Raw genomic sequence first — 24,934 nt, forward strand, 5'->3', positions numbered from 1 at the left:
GAATTCCCATCAGAATCCATCAGAATCCTTCAGGGGAATTTTCCGGTGCATTTAGCTTATTTTATCTATTTTTGACATTTTTCACTTATTATTCTTAAGTGACTTTTGTTGGAAACTAGGTAGGGCAATTTTGCTAAGTTTGTATATAAGCAAACTAAAGCTAGCACTATTTGGCAGAAGAGGCAACTGGAGCCAAGCTCAACAGGCCACTTCTCATCAAGACCCTAGTGGTTTCCCCCACCAAGCAAGAAGAAGCAGCATCATAGCCTGGCGTTTTTCCTTCCACAAGCCATCGCCAACAAGTTCTAGATCCTAGCGTTTTGCATCAGCACCATCGCCCACAAGTCCTAGCAGATAGCGTTTTTGCATCAGATCTCCCCACAGCAGAAACCAACTGACCTAGTGTTTTTGGATTTCAGCATATGCAGAGATTTCAGCAGCAGATAAAGACCTACAAGATCAGCCCAAAGAATTAGCAGATTCAGCCCGGAAAGACCATCAGTTTTCAGCCTTTAGGAACCTTTGTTTTCAGCCCTAAACCTGTAGATTTTCAGCGACAAAGACCCACAGAAAACAGTTCCAAAATCAGCGTTTTTGGCTCAGTCACAGATTTCAGCCCATAGCATTTTTGGACAGCAGATAAAAGATTGCAGATTTCAGCCCTTAGACCAGTGTCGTCATCCCCGTCGTCATCGCCGACATAGCCTAGACTTGCATTAGTCACATGCATTCAGTTTGTACCAGATTGTGCAATAATAAGTAGACCACTCTCGTCGACGAGAGTGGGGCCTTCGGAGGAGGGTTATACATCTCTGGTGTCGTATCTCTCTTCTCTCTCTATCTCTTAGTCTCATACACTTGCACGCACAGTGTCCATTCACTTTGTTTGTGATCATAGCATTCTTTCATTAAGAACGGAAGGCTCTCCCTTCCGTAAGAACAAAAGGAACCTTGAGTACAGTTCGGAGCACTCATCTTGAGCAAAGCGCAAACAATCATTCTGCTGCACCTAACCATTTGTTTATCTAGAGATATATGTTATGTATAAGTTTGGCTATGAGAATGTGTTTGATTCTCATGGTTCCAAGCAGTAACAATTATCGATTGGCAACAACTCTACTCATCTTTTTGGTGTGTGGTCATGGTTCCAAGGGTTAACAATTATCGATTGGCAACAACTCTACTCATCTTTTTGGTGTGTGGTTATGGACCTAGAATTCTCGGCGGTTTTTGCAACGTAGCTCAACTCTAAAAAGATTCTTTGACACTAGAGAACACTTGCAATGCCACATACATATGCAGGGAAACTATGGAGAAGAGAGATCCCTAAGGTGGAAAGAGACATGACATCTGAGAATAAAAGAAAGAGAGAGAGAGAGAGAGAGAGAGAGAGAGAGAGAGAGAGAGAGAGAGAGAGAGAGAGAGAGAGAGAGAGAGATGAAATGATATATTAACGTGAATCTGATACCATGTCCGGAATCAAAAGAACTGAAACAAAAAATACAACTACTACAAGCTGGGACTGTATAGATGTGCCAGCTAATACAAAAGGTGCCCAATACAATGTGTAGTACAATGAGAGAGAGAGAGAGAGAGAGAGAGAGAGAGAGAGAGAGAGAGAGAGAGAGAGAGAGAGAAATGAAATGAAATGTTATATTAACGTCTTCAAAAGGCCAAAGTGACCTATGAGACCAGGAAGTTACAATGCGGTGTATCTGATATCAAGTCAGATTAACAAAATAAATTAAACTTGACTAGGGATAACAAGATATAAATACTGTGGAATCCTAAACTAAGCGGATAGGTGTGAAAGGCGAGAGGCGTGAAACGTGTGAACTGAGCTATACAATGTGTAGACAATTTGGGAGGGAAGTAGAGATCTATCTGCATAGAGATCCATCTTCATTTGCACTCTGGACGACGAAAAAGTATGGCTCGAATCCTTTGTTGTAGCCTCCTTCGAAGCTGTGTAGCTCCTCTTCTCCATCGGGGTCGTCTAGATCAAGGGATAGACCCCTAGTACAAACAACTGCTACTATTGTTGCAACCAAGACCACTCACTCGCCTTCAAGGTTGGCAACAACCCCCAAGAATCTTGAGAGAACAAGATGCACCTTCATCTAGAAGCTAGAGTGATCGAGAAGAGAGAAAGATAATACTCCAAGGCAGTCATGTGATGCTGCCAGCAATGTGTCATGAAGTGCTCTCCATGGACAGCACCACCATTGGGTGAGTGCCCACCATCTGAGATTGCTACGATACTACTGCCTTGAGAGGAAAAATGCCAAGGGGAAAAGCCTCTGGGCTGTCTAGAACTCCATGAAAAACCGTAGATAAAGCCTACAAAAATGCCAGAGCGGGGCCTGCAAAAACGCAGATATACCCCATATGGCTAGTATTGTGGCCTAGGGGCGCCCTACTGGGCTGTACAGTGCACCTGAGAGGTACCCCTTCCTCCCTATATAGTGCCATAGGCTGGCTGCCGACCCACACATCAGCCCCTATAACCTAAAAAATAGGAGAAAAAGTAAGAAATGTAGAGAAGGCATCTAGAAGCACCTGGCAGGCAGGAGAAGAATCCACCAGGCTTGTAGGAGGCTACATGGCCATGGGCATAGCCAAAACCCTAAAAACCTAGTTGTAACAAGAATCTCCTCAACTCAACTCACTCATGATCGTGACTCCGGCACTGACAGGAAGTATTGTTGCTGACAGCTCCAAGAGATAGCATCAAAATTGAGGGTAAAGCCATATATTCCAGATATCCGGATTATTTCCCAACTCACAAAAACTCCACCCTCCAAGAAAGAGTCGGAAATCTAGAAGAAAGATTGAGACTGAAGAAGCGGAGAGCGGAACCTGAGCACAACACAAGACTGCAAAATATAGCAAAGATGGATAGGATGCTAGAAGGGTTTGTGCTGGAGAGATCTCTATGAGGCTATGTAGGTGCCACCTGGAAACCTTCTAGTAGTTCTTACACACTAAGGACAAAGAATGCAAATAAGGTAGCTTTTGAACTAGATTGGTTTGAGAGGTACATTCAGGAAAGGAATGTTATAGATGAACGAGAGTTGCCACTTGAAGAGGAGGATTTACAGAGATTGAGAGATCAATTGAGGCCTACCACAGTGGAAGAGGAAGCACCACCTCCATCACCAAGGCCAGTAGCGGGTGAAAGGCAACCCACACCACCATCTGACTCTCCGCCACATTCAAAAAGCTCACAAAGTTCTGAACAATCAGAGCACCATGATGAAAGAGTCCCCACACCACCCCACACAGAGGAAGAAGAAAGAACGGATGACATTCCACCTCCTGAAACAACGGTACCACAGATTGAAAAAGAAAGGCAAACAAATAGTGGTGGACTTGATAAATGAACAAGCTGCATCCTCTTCTCAAGCAGTTGAGTTGGGACTTGCATCAGCCTTGATTTGGGTGCAATGGAGTCTTTATTAAATCAAGTCAAAATGCACAGTCGGATGTTAGCAGATCAAAACACGAATAATAAGAAGAAAATGGAGATAGCTCAGCAAGAAGTTCTGAAGCTGCAAGAGCAAAGGGATGCAAATTTTACCCTGACCAGCATAAAAGATGTTCAAATCTCGGGTCTGAAAAACAGGGTAGAGCTTCTCAAGGACAACTATCAAAAGTCGGAGAAAAATAATGCAATATGTGAAGATACAATCTTGGTGTTCCTTGAGGACATCAATGATAGAGAAGAGCAGATCCAAAGGTTGACAGTGACAAAACAAAACGCTTTGGAAGCAGCCCAAAACCTACAAGTCATAATTGATGAGTTACAGGTAGAAGTGAGGGATTTGAGGACGGTAACTGACATACAAGCACGAGAAATAGAAAGAGCAAAGAAGCAGAAGATGGTGCTACCAGCAACACCAGTGGCCCAACCACAAGAAGATGTGGAGGCACTGAGAAGAGAGTTGGAATTGGAAAGGAAACAAAGATTGATGATAGCAGAGAGTGCTATTAGAGCTGAGGAACAATTGAAGAAACAGCTGGCAGATTTACAAATCCAACCACAACAAGTGCCAGAACAAGACATTGAAAGAGAGAGACTTGCTGTAAAGTCTATCAAGGATGAGAATGAAGCCTTGTACAAAAAAGTCAGGGAGTTGGAAGCAGCGGCAGCTAACAAAGAAGTGGAACTTCAAGCACTCAAAATAGAAAATCAAACAATGGCTGCTCAGATTGCAAATCTTCAAACAACTGCAAGCCAACCCCATGGGCAGGTAAGAGTACACACCGCGGGAGAAGCCACCGATTTAACTAATCTTGCAAACATTTATGCTGGAGATGATGATTCGGAGGAAGGACCAGAAGTCCAAAGAGGTCAAGACATGCAAGTAGAGCAAGCTGGCCATATAGAGCATGAAACCAATGATGATCAAGCTGGCCCCAGCAATCAGGCTGAAGATGAAGACTCCCTTAGAAGCCATGAAGAGCAGAAACTAGCTGAACAGATGCAAAAGCAAGTGGATGTGATGTGGTATAATGCCATTAAACGAGAAAAAGAAATGCTACGTGGACTGTCCAAATCAGGTAATATGGCAACAGAGCTACGGGAAGAATGGAATGCACCTATGCTACCCTCTGCTCTGTTGAAGTATGAGAATCTGACACATCAACGGCAGTTGGCCAAAGAAGAGCAGGTACCAATTTTTGAAGGAGATTTACAGGTACAAGACGACAAAAGCAGAATCATAGATAGCCAACCCAAATGGAGACGCCAATAGCTACTAGATCACCCCGATAATTTCATCTACTTAGTGAATGCGCCGCCTGAGCTAAGGGAAGACCCCACTTTTTGCCCGACACCTCGTACATACACATACAATCAACACAAAGCCTTGCAAAGTAGAAACCCAACATGGCTTAATTACCCGGTTTTGTCAGGAGCGGTCGAAGGAGAGAGAATATCCGGTGGGTATATGGTGAAAACCCTTTTCAGGGCACCATTGTGGAATTCGGTGGCTCTCCCGACCTGTCCTACAAAATGTTATCCAAGATAGCTAGGACATAGGTGCAACGGGTATAAGATCAATCTACATGAGGCCTAGACACATTATCAACCAAGATATAGAGATGGTGTCAAGACAAACTCACATAAGTTCTCTTTTATGCAAAGGACATTCAGTTGTCCAAGGCATAGCAAGGAAAGCAAGAAATTGGTGACCTATACGGGGATAAAGCAACTTGTTGGTACAGAGCAGTAACAAATCATGACATCCCAGGAGATTCATCGGTACTTTGAAGCCATTGAAGATGGATCAACATTGGGAATGACCTACAGATCTCTAGGTAGTAATATCTATCACCTAGTCATGAGTCTACCTCTTGTAGCCAGAGAATATTTTTTCCAAATAATTTTTCCAAATAATTTTTCCAACACGCGATTTGGAATTCTTGCTGAATCAGGTAGTCAGATATAAGGATGGAGCACCTTACCTTGCTGTTTTTGATGAAGACAATACATAGGTTGTGACCCAAAGGAAAGAGAATCTAATACCTCTCGAATGGGATAGTGAAACAATATGGAAAGATCCCGTTTACACCGATCCGTTACAAGAAAGGTGGATCACACCCTGTGACATGATGACAAGTCACAGCTTACACCTAGTGAATCTAAGCATGTGCATGAGCATGAGACAACGTCTTCCAATGCACATAAGAGTGACACAACACAAAATAGTATTTAAACACCAAGGTCCACACTGCAAGACACTACACAAGCATTAAACACTGCACCAACAAAGGTGGATCACACCCTGTGACATGATGACAAGTCACAGCTTACACCTAGTGAATCTAAGCATGTGCATGAGCACGAGACAACGTCTTCCAATGCACATAAGAGTGACACAACACAAAATAGTATTTAAACACCAAGGTCCACACTGCAAGACACTACACAAGCATTAAACACTGCACAATCACAAAACACTGCACCAACAAAGCTTAAACAAGAAACACTTCACAGCGACCTAGCTCAATCACAGGAGCTAGTTGACAAAGCAAAATCAATGATCACATCAAGCATATTAAAGATGCCATATCCAAACAGAGAGCAATCTCGGATGGGGGGAGTCTATTCTCTGCCTAAATTATTATCACCTAAACAAAGCCAGCAGAATAGGCAAAATTTAAAGGCGACACCTAAAACTCTCTCAAATTCAAAAGAAAAGCAGAATTAAGTTGTTGAATCAAGTTGACAACATAGTGCCAAGGCTATGCAAGCCACATATCAAAGACCATATGCTAATGGGAGAATTAGTATTATAGCTCCTAGAAGGCACAGATGGAGATTTGATCTTGTATCAAAGCAACAATGGAGGATATTTTCAGATTCTCAAAGACAAGAAGATGACGGATAAGGACAAGGAACAAGTGGCTACGCCTTAGTTAGTCACAATGTATAAGTATCTACATGTGATACAAATATATTATCTGTATATAGATACTACAGGAAACTAATATCAACAACAGTATTACAGAGAATTGCCCCATCCAAAGACGGTACTGATAGAGTTGGAAGTGCATTGCAACCAGTGTGCCATCACTCATCTAGTGCTGAATTGTCCAGCAAAGCTCTACATGGAAAAGAAGAAATAGCAAGCCCAAGACAAAGCGCAAGTAATGAAAGAAGGAGAATCGAAGCAAAAGTCTCCACTGAGGTCTCTAGTGTGAAGAAGCAATTATTGTCACAAAGCACAAAGGACATGCTCAATATGCAAATGCTCAAAGTCAAGGGCATCAACAATGTTCTCATTGAGAATCAAGCCATCAAGAAAGATCAATTGAATCATTTGGTCTAAGCTTCCTCTACCCGTTGCACCTATGGGTGGGGAGGGCTTTGATAAGTTTTGCACGCAGATCTCTAAGATTTGCCTTCTTTGCTGAGAAAATATCAGAAACAAAATGATCCTTTAGCTTGTTAGGAGTGGATCTGCACTGTCAGAGGAGCGTTGCTCGGGCTTTGATACCACTGTTGCGAAGCGAGAGCGGGACGCCATCAAGAGCCATGAAGGCCAGGGCATGCTCCTCTAGAGCAAGGATGCCATGCTAGAGAGAGAGAGAGAGAGAGAGAGAGAGAGAGAGAGAGAGAGAGAGAGAGAGAGAGAGAGAGAAGAGCGACACAACATGGGGTTGAATCTTCCCCACGTAGGAGGTGCTCATCTCGTGCCTATGAGTGTTTGTGAGTTCTCCTTAGCCATGCGCAAGTGAGAGTGAAGCCTCTCTTATATACAATCCACTTAGAGCTCCCCGTCTATAGCATCTCATATGAGCCCTTAGATCTTGAGATCTCATCCAATGGTGGAGATCCGTTGTACACATAACCTTAGCCATAGGCTATACAAAAGGCCATAAATGATATACAAAAAGGCCACAGATGACCCTAGATGGCCCATATCCACAATAAGTATGACCTCATTTTGGTGCATATTTTGATGCAGTAAATTGAGTTAGAAATCTCTTTTTGAGGACCTTTAGAGAGACACACAATTAGGTCTTTATGTTATCTACAACGTGAGGTCAAAAATGGTACAATATGGACACTCAAAAAATGGTACAAAAGTGTGTGTGTGTTTTTGTTTGTGTGTTTGAGATGAAGGGGGGGGGGGGGGGGGGGCTATTGCATGGGAGTTGGGGCGATATTACATCGACCTAGAGGGGGGAGGTGCTGCATTACGGGTGCTCTTACTCTCTCTATCAGTTCTCTCTCTGTGTGTGTTTTCTACGCGTGCATCAACACACAAGGAGAAGGACAGTGTTATGTTGATTTTTTTGGAATTCTAGGCATTGGTATATGCATTGTTATATTCGTAGGTAAAGTCATTAGTATATCTATGTACATATGGTAATAGCGACCAATCATTTCTTTCCTAGAAACATTTACTTCTATGAGATGCCCCAAATACTTAAATACATGCCCCTTAGGGAGATGTTTTCCTATCCACACTAAGCCATGGAAGCTGGCAGAGACATCAATTAGACTAGACTTTACAAGTTGCTTTAAAGACCAGATGCCAATTCAAAAGTAGACAAGAATAATAGGCAATGTTGACATTAGTACCTTCACAAATAAAATGGAATTATATGTTAACCCTTGCCCTGTAAGCTGCTTTTGGGTCAATAACCGTGGATTTGATTCGATTGAACCAACGAGTCCAAATAGGTGAACTATGGTGCATGACCACAACAAACAGCAGTGGAGTAAGTGGACAACCCTAGCAAACCGACTTACTGTCTAGGATCTGATTTATCAGCAAATGGGGCCATGCCCCTTGCCATAGATAAAAAATACACCGGGATATTTTATCCCCAAGTCCCATACTAGTCAAAATGCTCCTCACAAAGTCCCACAGACTGAATCAAAGGCTTTGTCAAAGTCTACGTGAGATAGTATAATATCCTGACCCATCGACCACACGACATGTTCAATGTCTTATTGAACAACAACAATGTTATGATGTATTGACCAGCTCCCTCCTATGAATCTCAACTAGATTTATATGACATATTTGCAAAGAAAAGGTCATATCATGAGGGCAAATGCCTTTGCCAATGGTTCATAGAGAATGCCCATGATAATGATCTCTCTCTCTCTCTCTCTCTCTCTCTCTCTCTCTCTCTCTCTCTCTCTCTCTTCAATTGGGAGTTCAAGGTAGTAGATAAAATGATCATGAATAAATAAGATTGGAGCTGTCAATCCATGAGATATCATCAGAATACATATAATCCTTTTGAAGATGCTGGAGGTGCCCCTTTTATAGTGAATTTAGCATGTTCTTATAGCGTGTATATTCTAAAGCATGCAAATAAAGATTACACCAAAGTCATTAGTTAGTTGAAACAATTTGGTTAAGCATTGCACATAATGTTAGAAATAATCTAGGAGTTAAGCTCAACGAATTCCTTCACAGAGAAAGACAAACCCAACCTTTATCTTTGTGGAGACCAATTTCTAGGGCAACATTTGCTAGGAAGATGCTTTAAAGAGATGTATTTGTGGTTCTCAATGATAAAAGCAATGAGTGTATTCATGTGGTTACTCACTCCATGTTCCTCATATATATATATATATATATATATATATATATATATATATAGAGAGAGAGAGAGAGAGAGAGAGAGAGAGAGAGAGAGAGAGAGAGAGAGAGAGAGAGAGAGAGAGAGAGAGATGAAATGAAATGTTACATTAACGTCTTCAAAAGGCCAGAGTGACCTATGAGACCAAACTGATACAAAAGTGGTGAATCTGGTACAATGGCTGAAAAGTGTGAGAGTGTGAAAATAAATGCGAAAAACTAATACAAAGTATTAGATAAACTTCTTAGGAGCATTCTGGGTGTCTGGCTAGAATGCTTCTAATCCTTTGTTGTAGTATCCTCCGGTAAAGTGTGCTTCTGCATCTCGGTCATGGTCGTCTCGATTTCCTAAGCTCAATCGCCCTGTCAATGAGGGTGCCTTTGGTATGAATGTGGGTACTCCTTTGTGCTCGCTGCTGGCCTCTTGCTTCTCCTTCCATGCCTGCTTCTCTCGATCCGAAGAAATCTGATCTGCCTCTGAGGTTGTAGTGCTCTTTGTCTTCTCATTAGGTTATCCATGTGCCGATGTAGTTCCGGTAGGTACAGACCTAAGCACCTTTGATCTTGGTATTGCATGACTCTATCTAGAGGTCCAAAGCCTTCTTTAAATAGGCAATGGAAACGCCCACGTATCTCATAGTATACGGTGCAATGGCATATGTAGTGTAATTCTATCTCCGGCTCCATTCCGCATAACTTGCAAATTCTGCTCTCAGGTGGGATTCCCCTAAATCTGCCAAATTCAATTTCCAGTTGGTGTGAGGATGTACGAATCTGACCAATAGCACATCTCAAACCATGAGATAGGTGGGTAACCATGTAGTTCGGGCGAATCACAAAACCATCTTCAGATAGCTATAGGAAGTTTTCTTTGTAGTCGGCCATCTTTGTGCCCAATTCTTGTGTAGGGTCTACCCATGTCCTCTTAGTGTCCAACTGTATAAGATCCTGGCGGATGATTTTGTTAATCTCCGTTCGTGTGATTGCCAGTGATGGAGCCTCAAGAGAGTATTGGAAGGGGGGTAATCTTTCCATATTGAACCCGTGTCTCTGAAACCACGAGGACAGTTGCGCATACCAGCATGATGTATCTTCTTTCATTGCTAATTGTCGAGAGGATTCGAGGGCCAATCTAGTATATCGGCAATTATTTGTATCCCACAAACCATGTATAAAGGACACTGATCTGGTAAGATCTTCAATTTCTATCGGAGGGGCAGCTAGTTCCGCTCGGATAATCGCGTGTGGTACGGAGGCCTTGGCTCTAATCATTCGGGAAATCATAGATACCAACGGTCTCTCCATTGACTTCCAATTATCCTAATCCACATATGGTCCCCAAATCTGGTCCCCATAAAGCATAGCCGAAGCCACCACAGTATCAAAGAGCCAAAGTTTTGTTCGTGGTTCTTGAAATTGCACTTGTGAACACATCCTCTCCAACCCTCCCAAGGCCGCAGAGGCTCTGGAAAATCTAGCATCCGCTGCTTTCTTAAGAGTAAACTTCGGTCCTGTAAATACCACACCAAGGTATGTGTATGCATCTGTTTACTCTACTGTATCCTGACCATATGCAAATGTAGGTGCCGATCTCCTAACCCACTGCGGTGTGGTGTTAAACACCATAACTTTGGTTTTACCCAAATTCACCGACAGTCCGCTGTCCTTCACGAATTTATGTAATGCATCTAACTGCCTCTGTATTCCATCTGGTGATTCTGCTATCAATACAATATCATCTGCATACAATAACAAAGGGATCCATGACCCTGCAAGTTGAGCACCTCTGTCACCCTCTCTATCAATGTAATATGATACCTCATCTATATACATACCAAATAAAGTAGGGGACAGTGGGCATCCCTGCTTTACTCCAACGGTGGAATGAACAATGTCGGAATCCCCTTCTCGCGTACGTACATAACCAGTTACTGACCCATATAAGGCCATGATCCCCCAGATAATCTCTTTGGGGACCCCTAACTCTTGCATTCTGTGCATCAATCTGGCCCTTGGTACAATATCAAAAGCTTTCCGAAAATCCACAAAGCAACAATACATCCTTCTCCCGCTTGCTCTTCCTTCCTCAATAATGGCTCTGAGCAGAAGAATATGATCTAGAGTGGAATAACCCCTCCTGAATCCAGCTTGTCCTGTTGCCCTTATGCCCTCATTCTCTGCCCATCTACTCAATTTTTGTTCCAAAATGGATGCGTACAGTCGGGTCAATGTGTGACTCACCATAATGGTACGGTAGTTTCCGGGTATCCTAGGATCCCCTGACTTGAAAATAGGTACGATAGTAGATAATTTCCAAGATTCAAGTAATCCTTCACACATGACCCGATTAAATAGACGAGCAAGGACTTCTGAAAGTAGATCCCTTGCATGGATCAGATGTTTTGCTATAGACCCTCATGATCATATGCTCTTCTTGTCTTCATCTTATCAATGGCTTTTTCCAACATTTCGGTAGTAAAGAAAGTACTAGTAGCAGGGCATGGCTCTAGCGGATCTAGTAATGGAGGCTGTCCAGATACCATATATAATGATGTTACATATTGACCCCAAATGTCAGGAGAAGTAATTGTCGGAGGCGATGAGTGCTCGTGAAATAAACGCCAGGCCTCATGTCAGTCCTGACTCAAGAAGAGCTGATATAAATCCTTCTCTAGTTTGGCTAAAAATGCCCTTTCTTGCGACGTACTATACACCGAAGAGCAATCCGAGACTGCTTATATGTGATGATCCCAAGTGTAAGCTCTTTCTGGACATGGGTTCTCATCTCTCTGCATTCCTCGTCGTACCAACTGTTTTGAGGCATGTTCCCAGATCCTCTCTTCTGATCAGGCTGAGTATGTGGGTATGCCTCTCGTGCTGCTCCATGTAGTATCTCTATTAGCTGAGAAGTAATCTCCTCTACAATAGATGTCTCCATCGCTAGAGAACTCCCATATGTCATTATTCAATATGGAGAAAGGGGACTGTCCTTTAGGTGAGGAGTAGACTGATGTACTTGGAGGGAAGTAGCATATAGCGATATATAGAAATCTACCTGTCTCGTCTCTCATTCTCACCCACATATACCTTGCTTGTTCATCTTTCTTGATAATCTGTAGTAGTGGTTTCAGCTCCTCTTTAAATAAGACTGCTACTCCTCCTGAACCCCGGCTACCTCGTAGAGATCTCTTGTTTGGTCGACCAGCTGTTTCCCATAAATACCCCTTCACATGTGGCATAAGCTGTCCCGGTATCTGGTGTGTCTTTGAGTAGAAAACTATGTCTCTGTCCCTAAAGCTGTCTTCAAAGTCACTTACATCTAGCTTATATGATCCATTACAATTCCACGCCCCTATCCGGAGCGTCGCCCCATAGGTCTCGCATTGTCATGATGAGCGCTTTTCCAGAACCACTACTTTCCCTCCTCTATAAAAGGCGATTTTCCCCTTTTCTGTTGCTGCCCTGATCTCTAGCATCAACTCTTGCATGTGTGCCACTTGTGCCAATGTAAGGTCATCTCCCAGGAAAATACCGGTTTTCTTAAGAGTTGGAATCTTCTTTAGAAATTCTTTCCTTATTTCTATATTCGGGAAGCGGAGAATAAGTGCCATTCTCCGCCCTATCCTTTACATTTCCCTTCTCATTGATTCCTTTCTTGCCCACTCTCCATGCACTTGTGTGAGTAGGCTCTGTGATGCCCATGCGTTGTAGCAGTTCCCTCACTTCTTCATCTACATTCTCTTTGTCTTTGACTCCTGTGACCCACACATGCAGAGCCCGATTCTTCCTTTTCTGCTCTTCCTCAATGGTCATATTAATAATGGTGGAAGTAGGTGTGGTCTCAGGCATCTGGGACTTCCCTTTCTTTGCGTCCTCAATCCATTTCTCTGCTTCATCAACCTTTTTTTGTGTCTTAACAAGACGTTCCGCCCATGAAGATGCCGTTTTCGATTTCTATTCATCTCCTTCCCGTAGAGCTTTCATCTGATCCTTCATGTCCTCGAGCTCCTTCAGCACCGAAGGTTGGTCGTCTCCCTTCTCCTTAGTTGCAGATTTGCAGGCCGCAAGTTCTCCTTTTAGCTCCTCGATTATTGCATCTTTTTCCTCCCTGTGCTTTTCCATATTTGTTCTCCATGCTTCAAAACTTGCTACTGCCTCATCGAGTTTCTTTTGCATAACGCATTCTGTTACATTTACTTCGGCCTTGATTAGGTTTCGTAATTCCGTTTTCACGATCTGAATTTCCTCATTCTGTATCCCTCGGATCTCTCTCCTTAGTTCTCTCATCATATCTCCATACATGGAGTTCCTGTAGCTCTCAGCGTTCGCGTGCATTTCCTTCCACACACACACACACACACACACACACACACACACACACAGAGAGAGAGAGAGAGAGAGAGAGAGAGAGAGAGAGAGAGAGAGAGAGAGAGAGAGAGAGAGAGAGAGAGAGAGAGAGAGAGAGAGAGAGAGAGAGAGAGAGAGGGTAAATTTGTTGATAATATTCATAAAGGAATATGTATGTATAAATGTGGGTATGTGTGTAGATTGCATATTTGGTGCCAAGAAGTGACAACACAAACAGAAAGGAATGTGCTTCATACCACAATAGCCTCCATGGGATTTGCCTTCAGTGATGGCTAACAATTCATTGCTTCCTTTGGTTTATGGATACTTATCTTGGTACTATGGAATGCTTCCTTGCTTTAGTGCGAGGTCCTATAGTGGAGACCATGCCTGTGACAACCACCTATCTAGAGGAGTGGGGCCTTATTTGGTGTTAGAGAAGTCATGAGTTTGAGAGGGCTCTTGCGAAGAGTCGTAAGAATGAAATGGGAAATACAATTTTGGTTGGGATACCAATCACAAATGTGGAAAGCCGTAAAAAAGTATGCTATCTTCTTTATTTGGTAGATATCTATGTGCCTATACTCCCTACTTCCTTGTGTTGGTGAGGAAGGGTTGTAGCAGGGCTACAATGTCACTTCACAAGACAGACAAACAGCTGGACAGTTGGTTACAGTTGGTCTGGTTCACACTGGATGGACCCTCTGCGTTGGGGAGTGACACATGGCAGGGTACCAAGGGTGGTCTATTGGACATCGTGGCTAGGTCACCACCACCACTCAGTTTGGAGATAGACTTAGCTAACTGGACATTTATGAGCCGTTGGTGGCTCTTTATGGTTGTACATATGAGTAGTCCTTTTGGGCCATTAGTATTATCTTTCACGTAGTCGTTTAGAGTGAGTCTATACACAGAGCACTTATTCACCATCCCTGCACATCTGAGCCTCAACACCCCATTGTACCTCAGAGTCTTGGGCTGGAGCTGAGTGTGCTGCCATGCCAGAGTCTGTATCAGTTCTTTGAGATAGTCGAGTTGTTTGTTGTGGTCTACTGTTGCTGTTGTGTCTCTGTGAGCTCAGTTGTTGTCTATTGTTTCCTGTTTTCACTCTGTTTTGAGTGAGATTGTTACGCACATTGCATTGAGGAGCACCCACTGTAGAGAGCACGACACACTATCTGCGCTACAAGTGCTCTCATTTTGGCGACCACAATGGGATCTCAACTGAAGTCTCACTCTCTGTGAGGTGCACATCTTGAAGCTAGTTGGGTTTATCTAGCTTCTTCTACTTTGCCTCGCATTGTGTAGTGGTCTGGTCCTCTCTCGTCCTGGTCCAGCTGGTCTGGTTCTATCTTGCCTTGGTCCAATTGGTCTGGTCTCTCTAGCTTGGTCCAATCAGCCCTTGTCCCTGGTCTAGTTCTCCTCAACCCTGGTCTAGTCCTCCTCATCCCTGGTCCAGCCTGGTCTAGTCACTTACCTGGTCTAGTATGGTCTAGACCATTCTTCAGCCAGTTCAAGGTTTTCTTGCCCAAAGCTTGGTTGGATTGGTGGTCGCTGCATGACACATACAAGGAGGTCAGTCGAGCGTCAAAGCGCACTACTGAGTCCTCTGAAGTACTACAACAGAAGACGACCCTTGGTACCTAGTAGAAGTCCATCAACCTCATCACCCATACCTCCACATACGACATCACCCATTCCTCCCTCCAGTTCCACATCTTCCAGATCACCTTCTCCAGTAAAGCTCTCTCCTATACTGCTACAACAGGCTACTGAGCAACAGGCTCAGCAAGGGGCCATGGAGCCGTTGGCTAGCGTTTTGGCCAAGGTAAACATCAAGTTCCCTACATTCAAAGGACTCTCTTCAGAAGATGCTGACGACCATGCAAGGAGGTTTGTATCTCTCTGTAGGGGTCGTAGTCTTAACAGGGGAGATGCTTATTTGGTACTCTTTCCATCCACCTTGGATGGCTTAGCAGACAAATGGTACAGCCAATTTGCAGAGAACCATTTTGCAACTTGGGAAGCCTTAAGACAACAGTTTTGTGCAGCTTTCAGGCCAGGTGACTACCAGGAGAAGGTGTTGGATGAGTTGGCCAACATGGTGCTCCAGCCACAGGTGACTTTTGTAGAGCTTATGACTAAGACCAAGTCTCTGGTTGCCAAGCTTCCCCAGCAACCCGGTGAATTCATGGTTAAGAAGTGGGTGGAGAAGGTGCTTCCCAAAACTTCTGAGCAAAACCTCCGAGAGAGTCTCCGACCCGACGCCACTTTGGAGGAGTTCATCGCAGCTGCCACTAGGATAGAGGGGGCTAGGAAGCTGTTCAACAACTCCCCTCACATAGAGACCCTCTCTGTGTTTTCAGAAAGTCCTGCTGATCCATTGACTTCTTTAGGTAGAGAACTTGAAGCCCTAAAACTACAACGCGCTCTTCAAGAGGAGAAAAATATCTTTCTTCACCAGGAGAAACCCCCGCATCTTGAGGCTTTGGATCAAATCAAGAGAGAGCTAGAAGAGCTTCGGTCTCAATAGGAGACTAAGGATATGGTATGGTGCAGCTCGTGTCGCTCTCCAGGACATCCTCCACAGGATTGTCCCTTTCGGGCTTATTGCCACTTCTGCGAGAAGTCTGGGCATGAAGACAAGGATTGCTACTATATCAAGAGATTACGGCAGATACAACAAAGTCTAGGTCCTTCTCTCCAAGAAGGGCGAGCACCTGCATCAACATGGTGTCACCATATAGCCATCAGAACCCGATGCTACCTCTACTGACAACACCTCCTATGCAAGGTATGCACAACAACTTTACATCCCCCAGCTTTTATCATGCTAGTACTCCTTTAGTTCCCCAAAGCTTCTACGCGTCAGCATCCAGTCCCATGCAGCAAGGGCTGAGACCACCTTGCCCCTCAAATAGGCCAATTTTGTGCTATAGGTGCGGGGAGTATGGACACTATCAGAGCAAATGTCCCTTACCAGAAGGGTCCCCTCCTTGCCGACATTGCCCTGAAGCTAAGGATTGCCCAAAACAACGAGCGTCCACATCTGGAAGCACAAGCCAGAACCAGCAAGAGTTTACATTCCCAAAGCTTAACCTCATCACAGTAAACTCCATTCCACAGGTCCCGCCTTCCACTCTTGTAGTTGCCTCTCAAGATGGGTTGAAGCAAGTGGAAGAGCCGGCTGGTGTGCTCACACGGGCACAGAGAGCTGCTCTTGGCCTCAGCCTCCCTGGCGGTCCAATCTTTCCATCTCCTGGTACGCAAATGAGTCAAACTCCATTAGTAGCTGACAAACCAGGAGGTAGTGTCAAGAGCCAACCTACCTCGCTTCTATCAGATATTGATGGTGCCTTCATGGAAGCAGTAGAGGACCTGCAGAAGCTTAAGATACCAGAGCAAGATCTAATCAATGGAAACAAGCCCACAACATAGTCTATCTTGAAAAACACTTTTCAGCAAGTGTCACTGTACGACATGCTTCGACTTGATGCAAATTTTAGAAGTGACACCCTTTCCATCATCCAGTCTCTGTACCCTGGTGCAGGGCCTAGTGGCAGGCATCTACCTGTGCAGCCCTTGGAGTCCTACATGATTTCATATCCAGCTGCTCCCCTCACTGACTACAAAAGTCCTCATCTCACTGTGTCTATTCTTGGGCATCAATTCTCAGGCGTCGTAGTGGATGGTGGATGTGGGATCAATCTGATGCCAAAATTTACTATGTTGGCCTTAGGTCTACAGCCTACCCGCCCTGCTCCATTCACTGTTACATTGGCAGACCAGAGGACAGTCTACCCTGTGCGAATAGTAGAGAAGGTGTCTTTGATGGTACAAGACTTCACATTTAGCTTAGATTTTGTGGTGGTCAGCAGTCTTCCTTAGGTGGAGGGAGGATTTCCTTTGCTCATTGGTAGACCATGGTTATGGCATACTAAGGCACTTCACGACTGGGGAAACGACGCCATGTGGATACATACTCTTGGCTCCCCCATGCAACCAATTCGGCTCAAAGGAGGTATGGATCCAGTGGTTCATCACAGCTCACTGTCAGTACAGTCCAATCCCGACCTTGAGCAGCCCATCCCACCTGACAAGTCTGACGAAGACCTGCTGCAGTGGTTGGAAGCTACCGCCTCGATGCCATGCTATGTGGTCTCTATTCAAAACTCACCTGTGCCGGTAACACTCTCTCTCCCAACTCCTCAAGTGGACACAAATGCCCCAAGTCCTTCAGCAGACAGTAGTCCTACAGCAGATAGTAGTTCTACAGCAGACAGTGGACCAGTCGAAGAAGTAAGTGTGTCAGCCCCAAATTCTCATGATTCAGATGATCCTCCTATGGAAGCCCTCGGCCTCGGGGAACCTATAACATATCACCGAAGGGGGAAAAAATCTCCTCTGCATGAACTCGACAATGTTTCCCCCCTCCCTCTAACATCTCCAGGTCCGATGCCTTGTCCCCTCAAAAGCACTTGGTTATGCCTGTGTCTGAAGATTGACCCTTCGAGGAGCTTCCACCAGGATGGTTACAAGAAGAGTATGCGGAGTTTCCAATCGATCAAACACCGCACATGAAGTCTCGAAGCTCCAAGAGGCAGCTCAGTGCCGAACTTCTAAAGTACCCTCCACAGTTACACCTCTTGACTCTGTCGAAAAAGTCAACCTGGGCGACCCTGACAACCCTCAGCACGTCCTCTTAGCAGCTTGGTTATGGGAACATCCCGCATTACTTGATCAGGTAGTTTCTTTTATTCACTCTTTTAAGGATGTTTTTGCTTACTCCTACAAGGATTTGGAAGGGATCCCACCAGAATTGGGTCTCCACACAATCCCTCTGGTTGAAGGGGCTAAGTCTGTTAGAGGCCGAGCTTATAAGCTCAACCCAAAGTATGCAGAGGCTGTCAAGTCAGAGCTCGAAAAAATGCAAGAGGCAGGGATCATTGTACCTGTGGAGCACTCTGAGTGGTTATCACCCATGGTGATAGCGCCTAAGAAGCAATCCAATAAAATTCGTGCGTGTGTAGATTACCGCGCGCTGAATAAGGTAACTATTCTAGATGGTTTCCCCACACCTTTCACTGAGCGTGTGCTCGAAGACGTAGTAGGGCATGTTTTGTACCGTTTCATGGATGGGTTTAGTGGATACAATCAGTTGGGCATTCATCCAGGCGATCAGTTGAAAACAGCTTTTGTGACTCCCTGGGGTATTTTTATCTACACTAGAATGTCTTTTGGGTTGAAAAACGCTCCACCTTCTTTCAATCGGGCGGTATATCTCATCTTTTGTCCTCTGGTTACGGATCATCTTCGCATATTCATGGACAATTTTTCGACCTTCTCAGGTGCTCAATGTTCAACCTCAGTGGAAAATCTAGAGGAACACCTCGCTCAGCTCTCTACTATCTTCCTCAGATGCAGAGAGGCACACCTAAGCTAAATCCTAACAAATGTCATTTTTTGGTCACTGAGGGCACACTTCTAGGCCATGTGGTGTCTGCTAAAGGCTTAGCACCTGACCCAGAGAAAATCGTGGCAATCTTAAAGTTATCACCTCCCATCAGCCCAAAAGGGGTGCAGAGCTTTGTAGGCCATAGAGGCTATTATCGCCGGTTTATACGCACGTATGCACAGGTGGCTCAACCTCTAACCTGTCTAACCAGTGCTACTGTTCCCTTTCAATGGTCGAATGCAGAGGCTGAAGCTTTTGCATATCTCAAAAAACGCCTCACTGAAGCGCCTATCCTAGTGGCTCCAAATTGGTCTCTCTCTTTTCATGTGCATACTGATGCGAGTCAACTGGCTGTGGGGGCTGTGCTGACTCAGCCTAGTAAGGAGTACAACCTGGATCGCCCTGTTCACTATGCAAGTCGTCTACTCACCAAGGAAGAGCGCAACTATAGCACCATAGAAAGGAAAGGTTTGGCTATTGTGTATGCTTTGCAAAAATTTCGGCATTATTTATTAGGGATCCACTTCACAGTTATTACTGATCACCATGCCCTGCGCTATCTGCTCAACAAGCCGCAAGCTGTAGGTCGAGTATGGCGATGGCTACTCTTATTTCAAGAATTTGACTTCGAAGTGGTACTCAGGCCCGGCAAACATCATGTCCTTGCCGACCACCTCTCTCCCATTCACACGGGTGAAGAAGCAACGGGGGTGGCTAACGGCTTCTCAGATAGCAGTCTCTTTAAGGTGGATACCACTCCGGAATGGTACGGTGATGTTTTGCATCTGCTTTCTACTAGCGTATACCCAGAGAACGCTTCTCCACTGCAGAAGAGACGATTGTTGTTCAATTCTAGGCCATTCACTCTGATTGGGGACCAGCTGTACAAGTCAGGACAGGATGGTGTTATGAGGTGGTGTGTCTCCCCTCATGAAGTGGAGTATATTTTGGAGGATGCCCACAGTGGTCCCACTGGTGGCCATTACCCTGGTCATATCACTGCCCAAAAGATTCTCCAGTGTGGCTTATGGTGGCCCTATATTTTTCGGGATGAAATTGCCTATGTAAAAGTATGTGATGTATGTCAGCGATGTGGCCCTAAACCAAGCAAGCAGTCAAACCTTCCTCTGCGGGTCTCTATAGCGTGGTTGCCCTTTGAGTGATGGGACTTGGACTTTGTTGGTCCAGTTACTCCATCTACTTAACCAGGAAATCGTAAGTATCTCCTGATAGCAACGGATTATGCAACCAAATGGGCTGAAGTGGTGGCTACTATCGATTGTACAATCGCTACTGTTGAAAAAATTTTGTATGAAAATATTTTTTGCAGGTTTGGGTGTCCTTTGGAAGTCACCAGTGATCGAGGTAGTCATTTTGTCAATGTCTTGATCTCCACTCTCCTTACGAATTACAAGATTTTTCATCGCAAATCTTGCTCTTACTATCCTCGAGCAAATGGGCAGGCTGAAAGCACTAGCAAAGTGCTAATTGCGCTTCTCAAGAAAGCTTGTCATTTGCATCCAACATCTTGGGCTCAGGCTATCCTCGGCACAGTTTGGGCTTATCGCACCTTCTTCAAGGAAACCACTAATTACACCCCATTCCAGCTAGCTTTTGGCTTAGAAGCAATTGCACCATATGAGTTCAACTCAGGTTCAGCAAGAGTGGGAAATGTTCGTGTCACAGTTGGGATTACTTCAACAAACCTCTCTCGTCTCTCAATGTTAGAAGAAAGCAGGAGGTTAGCTTCACATGCTCTCCAAGCCGAGAAAATTCGTCGCAAAGTGTGGCATGATCGCCATCTCCGAAGGCCGAAAATAATGCAAGGTTCCCTGGTGCTACTCTATCAAGCTAAGTATCTAAAGAAAGCTAAGAAGCTGGTTCCAGCTTGTCAAGGGCCATTCAGGGTACATGAAATTTTTCCACAAGGAGCAATCCAGTTAGTAACTTTGGACGGCGTTCCATTGCCTCTGGTAAATGGCTCCAGAATCAAGTGCTATTACTTCTCTCAGTAAACGGTCTGCAACTATTCCGCCATCTGTAGGTTCTATATCCCATGTCTCTCCGCCCCACTATCTTTCCACCAGAACGGGTGTTATGTTATTGTCTCAATTTTTGCTCTCCTCCCCACTATCTTTCCACCAGAATAGGTGTTCTGTTACTGTCTCAGTTTCTGCTATGTCTGTCGAAGTTTCCGCCTTTCCAGCTAAGTTAAGCTTCTAGTCTGGAGTCTCCAAGGGTCGTGGTTTTGTTCAGTTTGAACAAGTGGAATCTGCCCAGATGGCGATTGAGAAAGTGAATGCTATGTAATCAAGGACTTGACGAGGCTCAAAATTCAATAATGTCTATGTGAAGAATATTGTAGAGTCTATGTCAGATAAGAATTTAGGAGTGTCTTTGAAACCTTTGGTCCCGTTAGCAGTGCGGTTATTATGAGGATGCCGATGGCAAATCAAAGTGCTTCGGTTTTGTGAATTTTGAGAGCGCAAATGATGTTGCAAAGGCATTTCAAAGTCAAAGTCGTCCTGTGACTGCAATCCACCTCCCATGCATCATCCTGGAGCTCCAGGAATGGGCCATTCGAGCTTCTTTACTTTTCTGCTAAAGTTTTTGCTACGAGCTTCAATTGCTTGTGATCCTTCACCTACTACTGCTTACGAGCCTTAATCTCCTAATACTTGCCTACGAGCTTTCTTTTCTCTAAGCTTCAACTTCCACAAGCTTTAATTCTCCCACTCTGCGAGCATCAACTTCTATTCCTGGTGTATCTTCCCACTGCGCCCGATTCCCTACCCTCTCTCTACCTCGCCCTTAACCAATCCCACCCCTCACCTCTCGCCCCTACCGAGTCCCCTCGCCCCTACCCTCTCACCTCTACCCACTCCCTCGCCCCTATCGCACCTACCCAGCCCCCTCGCCCCTACCCTCTCTCTCCCTCGCCCCTACCCACCCCCTCGCCCCTACCCTCTCTCTCCCTCGCCCTACTCACCCCCTCGCCCTACCCTATACCCTCGCCCCTATCGCACCTACCTAGCCCCCTCGCCCCTACCCTCTCTCTCCCTCGCCCCTACCCACCCCCTCGGCCTCGGCCCTACCCTCTCTCTCCCTCGCCCATACCCAATCCCCCACCTCTCGCACCTATCCACCCCTTACCTCTACCCCTACCTCACCCCTCGCCCTTATTTCCTTTGGCTCGTCCTAACTTGCCTGAACCCTTACCCTCCTACCACTCTGTGCCTCGCCGCTACTGGATCGCCCTAACTAACACCACTCGACCCTACCCGAAATCTCAAAAACGTGCGTATTGAATCTACTGCTCTCTACATCAACCTCCTGCTAGTGTCGGGGATCTCGTGCGTGATACACTCTTCCAACTGTACTCACTATGGCAGGAGGCACCAAGAAACAGAAAGAAGGTGGTAGCAAGAAAAAAGAATTCTTGCCAAAGAAGAATTGCTGTGGCTGCAGAATCAGAGAGTGAGGATATGTCAGCAAGCAGTAGCCATGGCTTGGATGACATAACTTCCAACGACCCCAGTGATGAACGCTACAAAGCAGACTCGCCGTCTGAGTCAGAAGCACACTCCGACTCAGATGCTTCGAGTGATCAAGGGGACCATACAAAATCAGCTCAAAAGAAAGGTAAACAGCCAATCATGAGTCATATAATCAAGAGGCCTGCAACATCCAAAAATCGCACCGCGTTCTCTTTGGATTTTTATTTACAGCAGCCTCGACCATCTCTGAGCAAGGTCTTTTCCAATGCTCAGCTACAAACTCTGTGTCTCACAGCATTGGCCGATGCCGATCTACCTACCACTGTTCCTGCGGAGATGATACATCAAATGTTAAAAGATTTTCCCAAAGTAAAGGGCCACAAGTTGACAGCTACAAGGCTTGGCCATGCCATGGGTATGACTAGCTTTCCATCTGTGAAGTCGGCTACACACACTTTTTCTAAGCTGTCCAAGGATGCAACAATTCAAGCATGTGAAGAACTGGTAAGTTCGGAACACCCAAACTATGAAAGGAACAAACAGATTCTGGCAATCTTCGGGTATTACTTTCTCGCTAGAGAAGCCAAAGAAGAAAAAGAAAAAGGTGATCTTCCCACTATCTTCTCCCACTGCGACGGCCTCTACTGTTTGATCCACACCATACCGTGTGGATTCCACCAGATTCTCTTTACCTCTTTACAGTCTAGGGCTAAATGATTTTGGGCCCAAGTGCAATCTGTGTAGTTAAGCTTCAAATGTTTTGCAACACCTCTCTTGGCATGGGTCATAAATATATATGTTAGCCTCGACGAAGTGGATGAGGATACACGGGGAACCTCGAAAGGGAAAAGAAACTCTGTAAGTATTTAGGCTGACCCTACAGTTACCAAGAAAAAGAAGATCAAAGCATAAGTGGCGAAGGATACAGTGCAGTCTTTACTCTCCTTGCCAGTTTCAGAGAGCCAGCAGACTAGGGTGACGCATCTTCCGAGTCACACTCCATCTACTTCTACCCCTTGTTCTAGTGTGCCAGTGCCAGTGTGTACTTCCGCTCCTCAGGACAGGATTGCTGCTTCGCCCTTATAAGATCCTCTCCCTTCTTCTCCTATCTTCGCTCATACTCTAGTCAAAATATCTCACTCTCCATCTACAACAACCATTCCAGAGGTACCTACTACACCCGTTGTACCGACTGCTAGCTCGCTTGCTGTCCCATTTACGCGTCCTCCAGCCTCCCATGTATCTGATATATCTTCAGGGATGCCAGAATCTACTTCTCTGTTTCAGCTTTCTGAGAAGTTACTTCAGGACTCAAGGGCTGCTATTGCCACCATAGACTAGGTACAGAGTAGCTAGCTGCCACGCACCAGCGTCACGCCGCCACATATGCAGCTATGGAAGGATCTCTGAGAGTCGCCGAGAGTGCCATCGCAGATAGAGATGCTACGATTTTTGCATTATAACAAGCATTGAAGATTAAGTCAAAGATCATTGACAACCTAAGAGCATATCTATCAGGATTTCAAGAGATGCTTTTGTATGGCAATAGGTCTACACAGGTTCTTGTGGGATACAGATGGATTGGGCCAGGGACACAAGTCCAGACTCAGGTCCAGACTCTTGCAGGGTATGCAGGAGCAGCAGGTCCCTCTTAGCAGTTTTTGGGATCGCACACAGCCAGGGACAACGGCCCAGACACCTGCAGGGTATGCAGAAGCATCAGAAGGTCCCTCTCAGCAGTTCTTGGGATTGTACACACAACCCCCATTCCAGTACTATACTTCGCAGGGGCCTCAAGGTAAGGTACCACAGGTGCAGAGCGTTCCTTGCTGTGACGGTGTTGCTGGTGCACACTACCATGGTTGTGTCACTAGGCATCCTGAGTACACTTCAGGGCAGGTGCTTCCATCCGCTGTGCAACAGGCGGCTGCTCCAACCACAGGGAGCCAGTTTGTTAAGAACATAGTCTAGCAGCCGCAGTGTTACACAATCGATTTAATGGCTTCCCCGGACGTAGAGACTTCTGGTGCAGCAGTGGCGACGACACTTTCTCTTGGGTGACAGGACTGCACTACTTGCTACTCCTTTCATTGTACATATGGTTACTTTTTGCAGTTTTTCAGTGTTTGGCTCATCGAGACGGTGACCAGTCTTGTGGCGGGCAACCTGTAGCAGGGCTACAGTGTCACTTCACAGGATAGACAGACAGTTGGATAGTTGGTTACAGTTTGTCTGGTTCACATTGGACGGACCCTCTGAGCTGGGGAGTGACATGTGGCAGGGTATCTATGGTGGTCTAGTGGACATCGTGGCCAGGTCACCACCACCACTCAGTTTGGAGATAGACTTAGCTGAGTGGACATTTATGAGCCGTTGGTGGCTCTTTATGGTTGTACATATGAGTAGTCGTTTTGGGCCATTAGTTTTATCTTTCACGTAGTCGTTTAGAGTGAGTCTATACACAGAGCACTTATTCACCATCCCTGCACATCTGAGCCTCAACACCCCATTGTACCTGAGAGTCC

The 24,934-nt window shown here is 45.3% G+C and overlaps 1 protein-coding gene across 1 annotated transcript; it reads left to right on the top strand.

The window, feature by feature from the left end:
- The first annotated feature begins 796 nt into the window (after positions 1-796).
- On the top strand, positions 797-24,380 carry LOC147431141 (uncharacterized). Its single transcript, XM_086493631.1, has 3 exons — positions 797-4,700; positions 22,305-22,913; positions 23,928-24,380. Exons 1-3 carry the CDS (start codon positions 3,447-3,449, stop codon positions 24,378-24,380), a joined length of 2,316 nt encoding a protein of 771 aa, XP_086349757.1. The 5' UTR covers positions 797-3,446.
- Positions 24,381-24,934: the final 554 nt, after the last annotated feature.

The sequence above is a fragment of the Adiantum capillus-veneris genome, chromosome 21 (genome assembly GCF_014529385.1).
Source record: "Adiantum capillus-veneris isolate H3 chromosome 21, ASM1452938v2, whole genome shotgun sequence".
In the NCBI taxonomy this organism is placed as follows: Eukaryota; Viridiplantae; Streptophyta; class Polypodiopsida; order Polypodiales; family Pteridaceae; genus Adiantum; species Adiantum capillus-veneris.